This window comes from Ostrea edulis, chromosome 4 (genome assembly GCF_947568905.1).
Source record: "Ostrea edulis chromosome 4, xbOstEdul1.1, whole genome shotgun sequence".
Lineage (NCBI taxonomy): Eukaryota > Metazoa > Mollusca > Bivalvia > Ostreida > Ostreidae > Ostrea > Ostrea edulis.
Genome location: NC_079167.1, coordinates 164348 through 180712, shown reverse-complemented (window position 1 = coordinate 180712; position 16365 = coordinate 164348). Strand labels below are relative to the sequence as shown.

The 16365-nt window shown below is 35.1% G+C and overlaps 1 protein-coding gene across 1 annotated transcript in view; it reads right to left on the bottom strand.

Moving 5' to 3' along the window:
- Positions 1-5265: 5265 nt before the first annotated feature.
- Positions 5266-16365, bottom strand: part of LOC130046415 (muscle M-line assembly protein unc-89-like) — a 34310-nt gene continuing 23210 nt past the window's right edge. The window contains exons 9-10 of the mRNA XM_056161541.1: positions 10574-11207; positions 5266-5373 (exon numbers count right to left, since the gene is read on the bottom strand). Of these exons, the coding sequence (XP_056017516.1) occupies positions 10921-11207 (287 nt within the window). The 3' untranslated portion in view covers positions 5266-5373; positions 10574-10920. The remainder of the gene's footprint in view (positions 5374-10573; positions 11208-16365) is intronic.

The window sequence follows — 16365 nt, the reverse complement described above, 5'->3', positions numbered from 1 at the left end:
GGTAAAAATCTGTTCTTCCTCTCACGTCTGACTGATATCGTGAGTACTGGGGTCCTAGTGATTTCTCTATCTCTGGTGAGGTAATCGTTCTTCCTGTCGAAGTAAAATTACACTTTTAGATTGTCCTTGTATATGTTGTTCTTTAAATTCACCTTAATAGCTTATGGAAAACAGATATTAACGGTAATCTAACACTTCAATTCTATGACCCTAACCCTAATTAATTCAGCTTTGCCATCGTCAACTTCTCATATTTATTAGCAATATTCCATTATCACCAGTGCATTCTATTAGATCGAGACTATTTAAACCCCTGAAACATCAGCTTGTTTGTCAGTAGCCTGACGATGGAGAAGCCAAAACCACCTCGCATGTCACAAAGCCGAGCCACAAGCATGTCGTCATTATTTTATCTTCAATAAAAAACACAATCACTAAGGAGACAAGGAGGATTCCGTGGTGTCTCAGACCTCGAGACCACAGGGATATATCGAACTAATATATGAATGCAAATGAGCACACGGATATATAAATGCGCATCTGGTGCATCAAAATTGGTGCCGTATAAGTTTTACATTATGACCCCTGGGTCGAAGCCTCTGCTGGTAGACTGTTAGTCTCCGAGGGTCACATTTTAATTGTATTAAAGGGGGAAGAGTTATTTAATACTTTTGTTCTTAATTGATACTTGTGACCTAGACAATATTCGAGATGTTCTAATTTTAGAACATTTGTCAGAGTCTAATATAAAGATGATGTAATAACCCCCAAAAGACACTGGTAGCTTCATTTCAGCAGAATGGCTTGAATAATAAGGCTAGAATCGTCTGTTCAGCAGGAATCTGCAGGATTACATCAGAACTAGGATTAAGAAATTTGATTGGAATTAAAGGTCGATTCAGCTCTGTGGTAAACCCTGCTTGTACATTATCTTTTATGACCTTTGCTTAACCCTATTGTAAGTTAGAAATTTTTCATAATTATACTTGTCTTTAAATTGCTAAGTCTTAGAATTCTTAGTGATTGATTCAGTTTGTCTTTGGGTTTATTCTGACCTTTAACAATGTATAGTCTTAAACATTCGCACTTAGGTACTATTCCTACATTCTATTGGCGACATATTACCTCCAACATGTATCAGATAGCCATGGGTATCATACCCTGAAAGATATGATCTGGACTCTCTTCGTATATGTATTGCCTTGTAATCCAGAATAAGTATTCGTAACAAAGTTGTATGGTGATTTTCATCCGTCAAAACTGAATGCTACTAAAATGAATTCCTCTTACTTATTTGCATAATGATATATAATCTTACCTCTTAGAGCTCCTAAAGCTTCTTCTTGTTTTCTAAACTGAGTAAACTGATGTATCAAGTCTTCATTTTCTTTGCTATAATGGTGTATAATATTATCTCTTAGAGGTTTTAAAACTTCCTCCAGGACGTGTATGGTTGTAGTGTCCTGATCGTGTATGCTTACATCCTCTGTTGAACCATCGAGGTTTTCATCTCTCCTTTCAGAAATTCGTACGACTTTTTTCATGACTTTGTCGAAATCTGATTGTTTGAGAATCATGTGAGCTACATCGCCACAGTAGGTTTTGTGAATATCCATGTTTCTGTCGATGTTGGCGGCTAGAGACGTGTCTGTGGGATTTGGAGAATTACCCCAACCTCGTTCGTGTGGAGCAATGCCACATATACTCTTGAGTAGAATGTACAATAGATGCAGATCTAAATCTCTATAACTTACAGAAAATGATCTTCTCTTTGGATACAGCAAGCTTTGATGTGCATCATCAAGTAGAGGTAAGAGTTTTTCTTTGCACTCCTCGATTTTTGCCACGAAATCGGACTCTAGAACATATCGTCTTAGAATCCTTCGGAAATTAATTTCTAATAAGTGTGTTATCTGAGAAGCATAATATTTCTGGATGGTAATGTCCAATTCCTTTGATGCTGCGTAAGTAGAAGTTTTGAAATAATGTTACATTAGAACACATTGTATTTCCTAGGGAAAGAATATTAACGATGTCAGTTTGTCTCTGTATAAATCATGACTACTGTCTGATATCGCAGCTGTTTATACGTCTTTTGAAATTAATGGGGAGTGTATCAATCTTAATACTCCTATAAGCTATACAAAATTCGCAAAATCACTGATTTTCAAACACCAATCAATCTAATGGTAGTGTTTAAGATTCAATCAAAACTTTTTTCAGTTGCTAGAGAACACCCATATTTACAATATTGGTATAAAAATCTGTCCCTGGATTCTCAGTGATAATGGAAATATGCACTTCAAATAAGACATCTTTAAATTTTCCTTTCTATTATTTCCCGGCCTAACGGGTGCATACTGTGCACTCATGTTCACCGAGTAGGTTGAACAATTGCAAATCATTATGGCTTAGCACATAAAATGCTTACCAAATAGATTTTTGTATCAATACATGCAAATGTGTCCTGTGTCCATTGGTGAAAAACAGCAAATTTTTAAAATTAAGGTTTTTAGCTACTTTGAATCGTTGTACTTAGAAAAAATAAAAACACCCACGTGAACGTTTGTTTAAACACAAAATACAACTTGTAAATGTTGCAATTTATTATGTTTATGATGCAGTTTTGTAAAGTACTTGTTCTATAATGACCAAAAAACAAAAAAAACACACAACCCAAAAACCGACAGGTAAGACATCACGGTCTATGTTTGACGTCCTACTACAACTAACGCAGTGCTGGATCTAATTGAATTAGAGCTTTTTCGTGGAACTGAAATTAAAAACGTCCGTTGTTTTTTTTTGGAGTTCATGAATAGCAACTCCTCAAGACGAGTTTCCATTCCTTGGTACTTGTTATACCCCACCCAGTAGTGTGAATCTTGGTGATAGCCTCCCATCTTGCTGTTTGATTGTGTTTTTTTTATAGAATGTATGGTAATAACTAATTAATGCAACTTTATTCACAAGAATAGGGAACTTGTACTCAAGGTTATGAAAAGAAACAGTAGTATGCTTGACATCAAATAATTATGATCAGCTTTGGAATGTATGACATTCATTGTATTGTTGTCAATTTAAATCAAAAGGGGGTGTAACGTGTAACAAACTTGAATATGAAAGGTGAAGATAGCGAACAGTAATCAATCTCATAACTCCTACAAGCAATACAAAATAGATAGTTGGGCAAACACAGACCCCTGGGCATACCAGAGGTGGGATCAAGTGCCTAAGAGGAGTAAGAATCCCCTGTCGACTGGTCACACTCGCCGTGAGCCCTACATCCTGATCATGTAAACGAAGTTATCCTTAGTCAAAATCAGTGTGCCAAGAACGGCCTAACAATCGGTATGAAAAATGTCAGACAGCATTTGACCCAATGATAGGTTGTATTGACGAACTAGATCGTTTTAACGACCATAGAATTGGCGAACTGCTGACTTCAATCGAGACTGTTGAAACTACTGTACCATCAATTTGTTTGTCAGTAGCTTGCCTCAATTTAAAAACTGACTAAACGCAGAACAAGCCCTAGCGTATCGAATCAGTTGAGATATATAAACACCATATCCTGGTGATAATGGAATATTGCTACATAAATATGGAGAAGCTGAAATCATCGTGTTTTTCATACAGTTTAGTTATTAGTTATCAGAAACTTGTGACCTAGACGGGATTCGATATGTTCTAATTTTAGAACGACATTGGTCAGGATCTAATATAGAGATAATGTAAAAACCGATAAAATACACTGGTAGCTTCATTTCAGCAGAACAGCTTGAATAATAAGGCTAGAATCGTCTGTTCAGCAGGACTCTGCAGAATTACATCAGGACTAGGGTTAAGGACTTGGATTGGAATTAAAGGTCGATTCAGCTCTGTAGTAAACCATCATTGCACTCTGTTTGATGTACTTTGTTTAGCCCTAATGTATGTTAGTAGTATTTCATTAATATATTTCTCTTTAAATTGTTAAATCTTTGAATTCCTTGTCATTGATTCAGTTTGCCTTTGGGTTTTAACAATATATAGCCTTAAACATTCGCAATGAGGCATTAATTACCTGCATTCTATTTGCGACACATTACCTCCAACATGCATCAGATAGCCATGGTATCTTGATTACTATTCGTTATTTTCACTTTTTCATGGTGATTCAAGTTGTTGAATGATCATAGAAAATAAAGAAAGAATAACAATCATATTCTTCAAAAGAGACAATCGCAGACTTACCTTCTCGAGATATCAAGTGCGCTGGATGCTTCAATCTGATCAGATCAGCATTAAATTTAGATGATTTGTTCTTTTTTCTCCATTGCTCTTCTTTTGTTTTTGTCGAGTAAGAGCCTATAAAACACAAGAGTTATTCTTAAATTGAATAACGTGCACCACTAGTGTACATGTACATCATACGCTCTTCTGGAAAAAATATGTATAAGACTTACAATATATTACCACGCTGGAGATCACAAGCTGTCATTGCGTGATTTGTGATTTTGAAATGAGGTCACATTAACCTATTTTCTGGTCACGACACATCTTTCCCAAGATAAATCAATTGTTCAAATTTGTTCTTACTTTCACAGTGACACTAGGTGGACAGGTATTTCAATATAATTCCAAAATGAAGTCATAGAAAGGTACTTTTGAATAATGGCACATTTTCTACAAGATCCGTCATGTGGGTTAGGGTTATCCTAAACCTAACCTATAACCGAGCACTAGAAAACTAGCAAAGAATCGAAGAAAACCCTTAAATATGACCCATCAAGATAGACACATTTTTCAATATCATAGAGAGTTAATGTGATATACTGTTATAGTATATTTCAGAATTGGTTATAGAAGCAAGGACTTCTGAAATATAATATACAACTAGAACTAAAAGTTCAGTTGAAGTAGATAAATACGTTTAAGAATTGTTGAGCCAATTTCATCTTCAATCAATTTGCTTGAAGAGTTGGTGCTTCTGGGTTCCACAAAAATGAACTTTTATTTTGATTCCATAATGCCGTTTACAATTTTCCGCTAAAAGTCAAGAAATATTCAGATAAACATAACTGCACGATAATTTCTGTTGATGCCCTTAAGAATAGTGCTGTAATTTCGTTTGAAATCTAAATAGATCTTCATGTCTTAGGTCATGGTATCTTGATTACTATTCATTATTTTCACTTTTTCATCATGACTCCAGTTGTTGAATGACCATAGAAAATAAAGAAAGAATAACAGCTAGATTTTTCAAAATCGCAGACTTACCTATTCGAGAAACCAAGTGCTCTGGATGCTTTACTCCGATAATATCAGCAATAGGTTTAAACGATTTGTCCTTTTCTCTCCATTGCTCTTCTTTTGTTTTTGTCCGGTAAGAACCTATAAATCACAAGAGTTATTCTGAAATTGAATAACGTGCACCACTAGAGTGCATGCTACGCCATTCTGGAACTATATGCATAAGACTTATAATTTATTCTCATCCTGGAGATCTGTCATGGCGTGATTTGTAATTTTGAAATGAGGTCACAGTAACCTACTCTCTGGTCACGATACATCAACAGTCCGAATTTGTTCTTACTTTCACAGTGACACTAAGTAAACACGTATGATGGTACACCTTTCTGCAAGATGCGTGATGTGGAAAATGTAACCGAAAATAGACAAGGAAAACCCATAAATATGATCCACTAAGAGATATACGGATAAATGATTAAGTCCTTACTAAACACCTACATTTTCAATAGCTTCGAAAAATAAACTGTGACAGGGTACACCTGTCATATACGTACTGTTGTTGTGTATTTCAGATTTGCTTATAGAAGTAAGGACTTCAAAAATATGATATACAACTAGAACTAGAAGCTCAATTGAAGTAAATACGTTTAGTGATTACTTGTTAAATTTAATCTTCAATCAATTTGTTTCAAGACCCACAAAAATGAAGTCATATGCACATTAAGTTTGTTTCGGTAATGTATTTTGAAATTTTCCGCTAACATTTAGGAAGTCGAGAAACATTCAGACAAAAACAACTGCCCTTAAGAATAGAGCTGTAACTTCGTTTCAAACCATCCCGTGAAAATTCGGGTTAGAATAGGTCTCAGTACCCCTTGCTTGTTGTAAGAGGCGACTAAATGGGGCGGTCCTTCGGATGTGACCGCAAAAACCGTGGTCCCGTGTATTTAATTGCTAGGATAAAATTTAAAAATTCATTTCAAAATCAAGGATTATATCTCCATGATGCATAGTTTTGATCCTTGGACGAATTTGGCTCCAGTTTTTTGGCACTCTAGTTTTCCTTTTAGCTCTTACAAATTTATTGTCACAGCATGTATGGCACGATAAAGATCCCTCCCTGCTCAATGGCCCTAAGCGCTGACCAGATAATGTACAGCAACACATGGGGGGAATATTTCCTAATTCTTAGACATTCTGGCAAGAGCAAATTCTACAGTGAACCTTGCAAAGAGTGACCTTTGTTACGCTACTGTAGAGTATTTAGGTCATAAAGTAGGTCAACGTTATGTTACACCTATTATGGCTAAAGTGGAGGCTAATGCAGAGTTCCTGATTTTTACAAGCAAGAAAGAGTTAATGAGATTTTTGGGCATGGTAGGCTTTTACAGAAAATTTTGTCCAAATTCTTCTTCAACAGTTGGTCCACTTACTAACTTAGTGTAAATGAGGGTTAAATTTGTATCGACAAAGGACTGCAATGAATCATTTTGTAATATTAAATCTGCTTTTATGAGTAGTCCAGTTCTTTCGGCTCCAGATTTTTCTAAGCAGTTTAAGCTTACTATAGATGTTAGTGATGTAGGAATCGGTGCTGCTTTGTTTCAAGAAACGTTCAAATTGCGAGCAGAATTATTCAGCTATTGAAAAAGAGTGTCTTGGTTTGCTGTTAGCTTTGCAACATTATATTGTTTATTTGAATGTTACTGTACAGCCAATTCATGTTTCTAAGGATTACAACCCTCTCACGATTTTGCATAAATGGTCAAACAAGAATAAAAAAACTCACAAGATAGAGTTTACCATTGCAAGAGTATGACAATGATATCAAACATCAAAGGCTGAGGCAATGTTATAGCAGATGCCTTGTCAAGAGTGTCTTGAGAATGTTTAGTTCTTTTGTTGTTGATTTCATTGATGTACGCTGTATATTTGAGTTTTCATTGTCATTAAAACCTTTAGAGGTGGGGAATGTTGTGTAAATGTATTTACATTTAGCCTGGATGATTTTGGAAAGTTATGTTTACTTGTCATTGACACCCATGACCGATGTTGTTCTATACTAAACTATTTTTAGAAGTAAGGTTACGTAATGCTATTATATATAAACAGAAATTCTTAGAATAAAAAAAAAACCTAGTTAGACACCTTTTTATTCATTTGGAATTATATACCGGAAACTACGATTTTTGCAAACTACGATTTTGGATTATTATTTTTGATTGTTTGGATTTATTATTGAACTACCGTAGGTTAGTATTTTGCTATTATTGCAATTTTCTATCAATTATTAATTGTAATTAAATCTTATTGATAGTTTAATCGCATTTTGATAGTAAATTCTGCTATGTTGTTATAAAGGTTTGTTCTGACCCGTTGCTCTAGTAACATAATTCTTTTCGTTATTTTAGAATCTTTTTCAAATTCATTGTACCATTTCACAAAATCTTTCCAGAAGGAAGATACATAAACACAGACATAAAGATATAAGTGACTGTTTCTCCTTTACCAGATATCGCCAAGAGCGTTTGACCCAATTATAGGTTGTTATAATGATGCTTACTCATCCAAGGCACCTGATCTCACCCCTGGTGTGTCCAGGGGTCCGTGTTTGCCCACTTGTCTATTTTGTATTGCTTATAGGAGTTATGAGATTGACCATTGTTCATTATCTTCATCTTTCATCGTTATAATGATCGTAGAATTTGCAAAATGCTGATTTTAATCGAGACTGTTGAAACCTCTGCATCAAATACCTGTTTGTCAGTAGCTTACCTCGATTTAAACACTGCCAATACAACCTACGCAGGTATGTTAAGGCTTCCCGGAGTTTGAAATGCGTTCAAAACATACATTGGATTGCGAGGTCGGTTTTTGGTTTTCTCTTGTAATTTATATACTTAAGTACAGACGATTTATATAGACGGTTCTCTTGGCTATATATTAGCATATCTGTTATGATATGACATGACTTTGTTGATCACGTGACGGTCATTTATAATTTCTTGAAGTGTTTCACATAAATCGCTTCAACACAGCTCATTTAACAATTATTTTAAACTTTTTGTTTGATAAATGAACTCACTGTATCCTTGTGTACCCGAAATGTGCTTGGAAAAAATGGTAGTATTACTTGCGTACAAACTACACGTATTTCATGAAGAGTTCAACTTACGGACACACTAACCTACACATTTGATGGTGATCTGTATTCAAACAAAGCCATCAAACATTTAACCAAGCAAAATTCGGGTAGAGAACAAACTCCTCTTACGATTTCCGTAATAGATCTCAAATGAATCCTCATACATTACCTGCACTAGACTCTTTTATAAACACATCATAAAATTCTACCTCTTATCACTGGTATAAAACAGAGTACATTTCAAAAGTATATTTTTCGAAAGCAGTGTAAGCACGCTGAATTTTAATCAAGGGTAATTAAACAAACTATTTTAAAATATTCGGACATATAGGATATTAAAATACAATTCAGACACGTGAATTTTTCTATAGTGTTCTGACATCTTATAGGCAGTTTGAAATAAGGTCTAAAGTTTTTGACACTCTCCCCGTCATAACAGTTCAAGTTTGCAGTGACTTGATGTCATTTTCCATTATGACGTCATATATTGGTAGTTCAGAGAAGTAAAGGCATACAGTGCACTGTGATATTCTATAAGGGAATCCTTAACCTACCCGCGTATCGTTGGGTCAAAAGCTGTCTGACGTGTTTCATACCGATTGTTAGACCGTTCATGGCACAATGATTTTGACTACGATAAATCCGTTTACCTGATCAAAATAGATCGCTCAGGGTGGGTGTGACAGGTCGATAGTGGATGCTTACTCCTCCTAGGCACCTGATCCCACCTCTGGTGTGTCCAAGGGGTCCGTGTTTGCCCAACTATCTATTTTGTACTGCTTATGGGATCTATGCGATTAAGCACTGTTCGTTATCTTCACCTTTCATAAGAAATATGAAATTAAGACTTGGGCGACTTGAATCCCTGAATATGTTAGAGGTGGGATCAGGTACAGAGGGATGATAAGCATATCCTCTTGACTGGTCACAGCCGTAAACCCTGTAACTTTTCCAGGTAGAAATGAGTAATCCGTAGTCAAATTCAAATTCAAATTTACAAGAACAGTCTAACAATTGGTATGAAACACGTCAGGCAGTATTTGATCCAATGGCAGGTAGTATTGGCAAAATAAGTTGTTATAATGACTATATAAGTTGCATAAGCTGCGTATAAGTTGCTAGCTTAAAACCAGGCATAAAAACCCACGAAACATCATTTTGTTTGTGAGGGTGTTTATACAGAGTCGTTTACTTCTACTTTATACTTAGATATTTTTATTGAAAGGAGGCGTTAACAGCAAACTGACAACTGAAATGTTTGACAAACGGGATGATTCAGCTTCTCCATCGTCAACTCCCCAAATCTATGTAGGAATATTCTATTATCACCTGGATATGGTGTTTAAATCTCTCAACTGATTCGATACGCAAGAGCTTGTTCTGCGTATAGTCAGTTTTTAAATCGAGGCAAGCCACTGACAAAGAAGTTGATTGTAAAGGGGTTTCAACAGTCTCGATTGAACTCCAGATTTTGGAAATTCTATGATCGTTATAACGATCTAGTTTGTCAATACAACCTACCATTTGGTTAAATGCTGTCTGACATGTTTCATACCGATTGTTAGGCCGTTCTTGGCACATTTATTTTGACTACGGATAACTCCGTTTACCTAATTATTATATATGGCTCATGGCGGGTGTGACCAGTCGACAGGGGATGTTTACTTCTCCCAGGCACCTGATCCCACCTCTCGGTGTGTCCAGGGGTTCGTGGTTGCCCAAATATCTATTTTGTATTGCTTATAGGAGTTATGAGATTGATCACCGTTCGTTATCTTCACCTTTCATTAATGCTTCAGAAGACCCACTCTTGTCTATCTTTCTCAATATCTAAGAGAACCAAGTATTGTATTCTATAATAAGATCAATTGAGGAAATAAACATATTGGTTTTAGTATTTACAAAATATTCATTGCAGCTCAGTTGGTACATGTTTGTAGATTCAATGAAATGCAGAATATGGAAATAGTTCTAACATGTATATGTAAACACAGTTGAGGGTTGCGAAATAAAGTTCAGGGTATTAGTATTTATCGCTGCACGATAATGATAAGAGAGTCTGAAGAAAACCCAAATGTGTTTGGGCAAGATTGGAACATAAAATATTGTTATGAAAATTGGAAATTTTAACAATCTCGTTTTTATCCATATCTATTAGATTACAAAATTAGTCTGATATCCCGAGTAAATTCTTACCTTTCAGAAGACTTTCAGTGTAATACTTATTGTCGTTCAAAATGAAGTAGTCCACTTTCAAATCACAGAGTTTCTTAATGTGTTGCTGATCCATATGTAAGATTTTGCTGACGAATATTTCCTTGATGGCTAAGACTACAATGAAGCTTTTATCGGGGCCAAGTTTGTCTACCACAACATCACCATCTTCGCAGCATAACATAGCAACGACTGTTATTCTGATCTTCTCAATGTCCTCTCGTGAATACATCTCAAAATTCCCTGCCACGTGAAACTTGACGTGCTTAAATCCATTGTCTGCAATGATATGGGTATTTCGTTTCAGTGAGGTATCAATTATAGTTTAATCAATTGAATTCGTTTACAGTTTGAAGATTATAAGAATGATGCTTTCTTAAACAATCCAATGCATAACAAATGTTACCTGGGTTTTTTTCAAAAAAACATAATGCTCTCTGTTGTCTAGCATAATGAACGCATTTCTCATACAATTTCTGACATCCGGCTCTTTTTAGTAAATATTGCATGAAAATCACGTCTGTCTGAGTGAAGAGTTTATGCTCTTGAAGAAGCATGAGCAGCTCTGTGACGGATTTCAACTCCTTTATTGATTCTGCATCAACTTCATTTAAACCTGATAGAAATACATGTAAAATGCATTGAAAATCATAGCAATTTAAAGGATACAGAAAGAGATGCAAAAACAACAATAACAAAAAATACCGATCCGATTATTATCACGTGATACTTCTCATTGAACAAATATTACGAGGTAACGTTATAATAAGTCCTCAGTACTCATTGTTTGCTCGATGCCCCGTGTTACAGTAGGTGTGGAACGATAAAAAATCCTTATTGATATAAGGCAATACGCGCCAAACATAGTGAAAGATTCTGAAATAGGACGTTTAACAATATTTGTTATATGGATTCTTGGCAGGTTATAAGAACTCACATTCCCTATCAAAGTTTATAATTATCTGAGCCGTTACACCAATAATCCATATAACGAATATGTTCTACTGCAGAAATCGGACAATCAAGAGAGGAGATGCTTTCAGGAAAGAAAAATAATTTCTTAATTCTATTTTTACATATTTAAACTATTTTAACAAACAACTTTTGAATAAGAACAATTGTATTTTCTGAGAATTTAACATTGTACAGTACACGACACGAGTTGTATACGTGTTCCACGCAACGCGGTGGAACAAATTTGCCCCAAACACGGTGGACCTTTAAAATTGTCGGCACCTTTGAAGTCCTATTTTTCCGCGCGAGCTAGACATTGAAGTCCACGGAGGATCTCCGTGGATGTCACCTGTACCTCCGTCGATGCCACCGTGTACCTCCGTGTGATAAAACAAAGAAATAATTTCCGAAATGATTCACCCAAAAAACCTTTTCGCGTGGCCAGCATACATGCCCTCACCCCATTACTTATTTAGAAATTAGCTATAAATTATTCAATTCTTGTAATTTTTGTTTAATGATACGTTGGTGTTTTCAGTTCATATCCGTATGTAGACTTCCCTGCAGACGATCACACCTTTTTATGAAACGCCCAAATTATCGACATCCTGTATATAAACACCTGTGTTATTCCTACCACTCGTCGGTACGGTACATTGTTTCACGGCACGTGCAGCACAATTTCACCAAATAAAAGAAGGGTCATGAACAACGACAATCACATGCCAGTAATTTCAATTTGATAACCAGCAGTTCAAAGAAATGTGTACCATAAGCAATAGTTTATTTTTACTTAAGGTTTTCATTGTAATTAGGAATATGTGATTAAGGTCAGCTATATACATGTACATGTTTACATTGGATATGAATTTCATTATGTACTCAACTGTGAAGCAATGTGAGCAAAGAATCAAATTTTTATCACTTAAACAAATAAATATTAAAACTATCTTTACTTTTAAACAAACCTTTAGAAAACTTCGTACTTTCATTAGGAAAATTTCATTAGAATGCCCATACTTCACATTAATAATAACACATTTTTTTTAAGTTTTTTTTTTCTAACATGATAAATACTTTATTACACGCATGTATTATTTACTAAATGTATATATAACAGTTTTTTGTCTTTATATTTTTATATACCATTGCATAATGGTGATGAGATCCAATAAATTGAATTGAGTACATGTAGTCTTAAAATATCACAAAGTAAAGAGTTGACAACGATTGAAACAAAACTGCAGACGTGTATCTCCGTGGATTTTCCTCCGTGGTCTTTCCACGGTGGGGTGTATAAAACTCGTGTCGTGTACTGTGTTTAATTTTCGAAAGTTATCAATATATAGACCTCTAATATTTGCGTAAACCCAAGCAAAGCTTCAGCAGCTGTGACATATGACGTAGACTTGTTGATTACCATCGTTGTGATTCATAGAGTCACGAATCTATGTTTAAATTGAGAAATGTGCATCCCTGGAAGGACGGGACTTTGGTAGTTGCAGCTGGATAGAAGGTTGTCCAAAATCAGCGAAAATATCATCGAGGTTTTTGTCATCGAGATGTGAAGATTGTACAGTTAAAATGGATGTGTGCGGAGTGAATGTAGAGTGCGAGTTGATGGTGGCACGATGGCTGGCGCTTCATTGGTTTTTAGAAGTGTTACTGTGGGTTGTCTTGCAAAAAGAGTATTAGACATAATGTCTTTCGTGGTTTTCCTTTTCACGGCTAGAGATGCGTTGTTACACAGTTAAAGATGAGACGAATGTGTTTGTCCATATAGCCTATCATTGACTAAAATGCTATTTGTAGTATTTCATACCGATTGTTAAGCAGTTCTTGACAAACTGATTTTGATTACTGATCACTCCGTTTACCTGATAAAGACATATGGCTCACGACCAGTGTGACCGATCGGCAGGAAATGCTTACGTCTTTTAGACACCTGATCCCACCTCTGGTGTGTCCAGGGGTGCTCAACTCATCATTTGGAATTCCTTGTGGAAATTATAAGATTAATCACTGTTCGTTATCTTCGCCTTTCCCATGTTTTTGACCGATAGCACATTATTTGGAAAGCATCGTTATTGCGTCACGAGCGGAGCTATTTTATATTTAAAGTAAATAAATGTAATTTTGCAATAAACTTTTTGAAAATGCTAAAACTAATAGATATATTTAAGATATTTTTTCTCTGCAGCCAAACTACGAAAAGGTTAGAATTCAACTGGAATAAACTCGTCCTTTAAGTCATGTTGTTATGGGTCGGAATACTCCCTGACAAGCCGAAAACAACCACAAAGGATTCACATTTTTATCAATTTATTTACAGAAAAATACCTCAATGAAAAGAAACGGAGTTACGCGGGTATGTTAAAGCAGATCATGCTCCATTAAGCACGTAAACTGCATACTTTTAAAAATATGTCCTACACAGAGAGATGGACTACTAACTCTTAAAACTATTTTGGTTGTTTACATCAGAACATTTTGTATCATAACAACATGACAAACATGCGCTTCCATTTGACGTCATTGCATGACTGTTATAAATAGATCAAGTATGTATCTTTATAGAAAATGGAAAAGTAGCACACTACCCCTGGATTGAAATATTGGTCTAACTGGCGATGATGACGGTACAACACCCATGATATATCAGAATTACTGATATAATCTTACCACGTTCAGTAAGAAATAATTATTAAACATTTAAACACGAAACCATCTAGCCAATATTTGACATTTTGCACTGATGCTCTGCAGTTTTCTGTAAAAGTTTGCTTAACAGACGAGTCTATCAGTAATTGCCGTGTACATTAATTTATGACTTTTCAAACTGTGTATAAAAAGTTTTTCAAAGTATGCAGAGTTGTGGAAAATCGGATCGACATGCTAAATATAATGTTTTCCCCGTTAAACAAACTTGTAATTGAATGAAATCAACATACTTTCATAATATCAATAAATTCTCAGCGTTTCACGTCTATATTCCATATATCCCATGTCATATATTCCAAATACTCCACATTGTGTCGATATTTGCATGGCACACATTTACAAATATTCAAAGAAATAGATTAAAACTGTAACATAGCATATTGACAATACTCTTGACAATGCATCTGTAATAACATTGTCTTTGCCTTTGATATGCTTAATGTCAATATCACAACAAATTCCACCTTGATAATATGAGAAAGTGAAGGGGCTCTGATCCGTAAAAATACGAATTGGGTGTAACCCTAACCCTAACCTTAACCCTGACCTTAACCCTGCCGTAACATTCAATGTAAAATCAGCAATACATTCTTTTTCAATGGTTGAATTATATTGCTGACATTGTGTAAGTTTCTTTGAAAAAATGAAGTAACTCTTACTACAGTTTCGATATAGAAAACAGCACTGACTCGTACATTATGATTACTAGCATCAATGGGAAGTTGAATTGCTGCGAGACAGATTTGATTTTACAAAAAACGTTCGTCACAGTGCATTCAAATTTAACCATAATGTAAAACTTATATGGTACCAATTTTGATGCACCAGATGCACATGTCGACAAATAATGTCTCTTCAGTGATGCTCAACCGAAATATTTGAAATCCTAAATAATAATGAAGTTTTAGAGCTATTATGGGGAAAACAATGTGCCAAAAAGCAGAGTCAATTCGTCTAAGGATAAGAGCTATGCGTGTGGGAGATAATTCTTAATTTTGAAATGAATTTCTAGATTTTATAACAGCAACTAAATATACATCCGTATTTTCAAGCTAGTAACGAAGTACTTAGCTACTGGGCTGTAGAGTCATTTATTCCTCTAACAATCAACTAATTTTTTGTTTTTACAAATCGGAAAAATTGTAATAACTTGTTTGTTTCTTTTAGCCAAAATAGGAATAACATGACTTTAACCTACTTTATGACCCAGCTATTCTAAGTTAGCCTGACTAAATTTACACTTTGTAAGGTTCACTGTTAATTTTGCTTTATTCAAGTGGTGGAAGAGTGCATGTATGGTTTGAAAATGATTGTCCCATTTCTCGCTGTGTCATCATCTTCACAAAGGGAGTGAATCACTCTCTGAAAGGTAGTTAGGACATTTATCATATCAAAACATTCCTTGGTGTTGAAAAATCCCATTGGGGTCACATATACAGGGTTTCGTGCAGTTAATGGTACATGAAAGAAATATTTTAGCAGGTCAAATATTCGACAAAATTGCGTTTCCAATTTGTTAAAACATATCGAATAAGAATACTGTGTAACAGGTCCTTCTTGTGTATCAGAAATTTTGCGAAAATACCCCAAAGCATTGTTATTTCTTAATTGAGTATTTTTTTGCGATTTTCCAAGTTACAAATTGATTGACACTTTTTGTACAGTTTTTGTCACTCAACAAGTTAACAGGTGCGTGTACAGGGTGATACCGCCTGACCATCGTTTAAGATAATTAGTGCTCTCATTACTCTAAACGTTTATTGAATGGCTCGTTAGGGTAGTGATTGCATGGGTCTTTGAAAATCAATGAATCTATGAATTTGTTGACTTCTTACATATTTTGTAGCTATGAGTATATATAACTGATTATGAAAGTCATATATGATTTTCACTAAAATTGGGACGCTACGGTTGTCACATTAACCCTTCTTGTCGACTTTCTGTAATAAATGGTACAGGTGTTTCATATGGTGTTTAAAATGATACAGAAAGAGTAAGTAATACAAATGTACCATGAAATTGAAGTTAAGGCTTAAATTGATATGTGATTTGTATCAAGATATTCATTTATTTTCATAAGAAGTAGTAGCACGGCTACT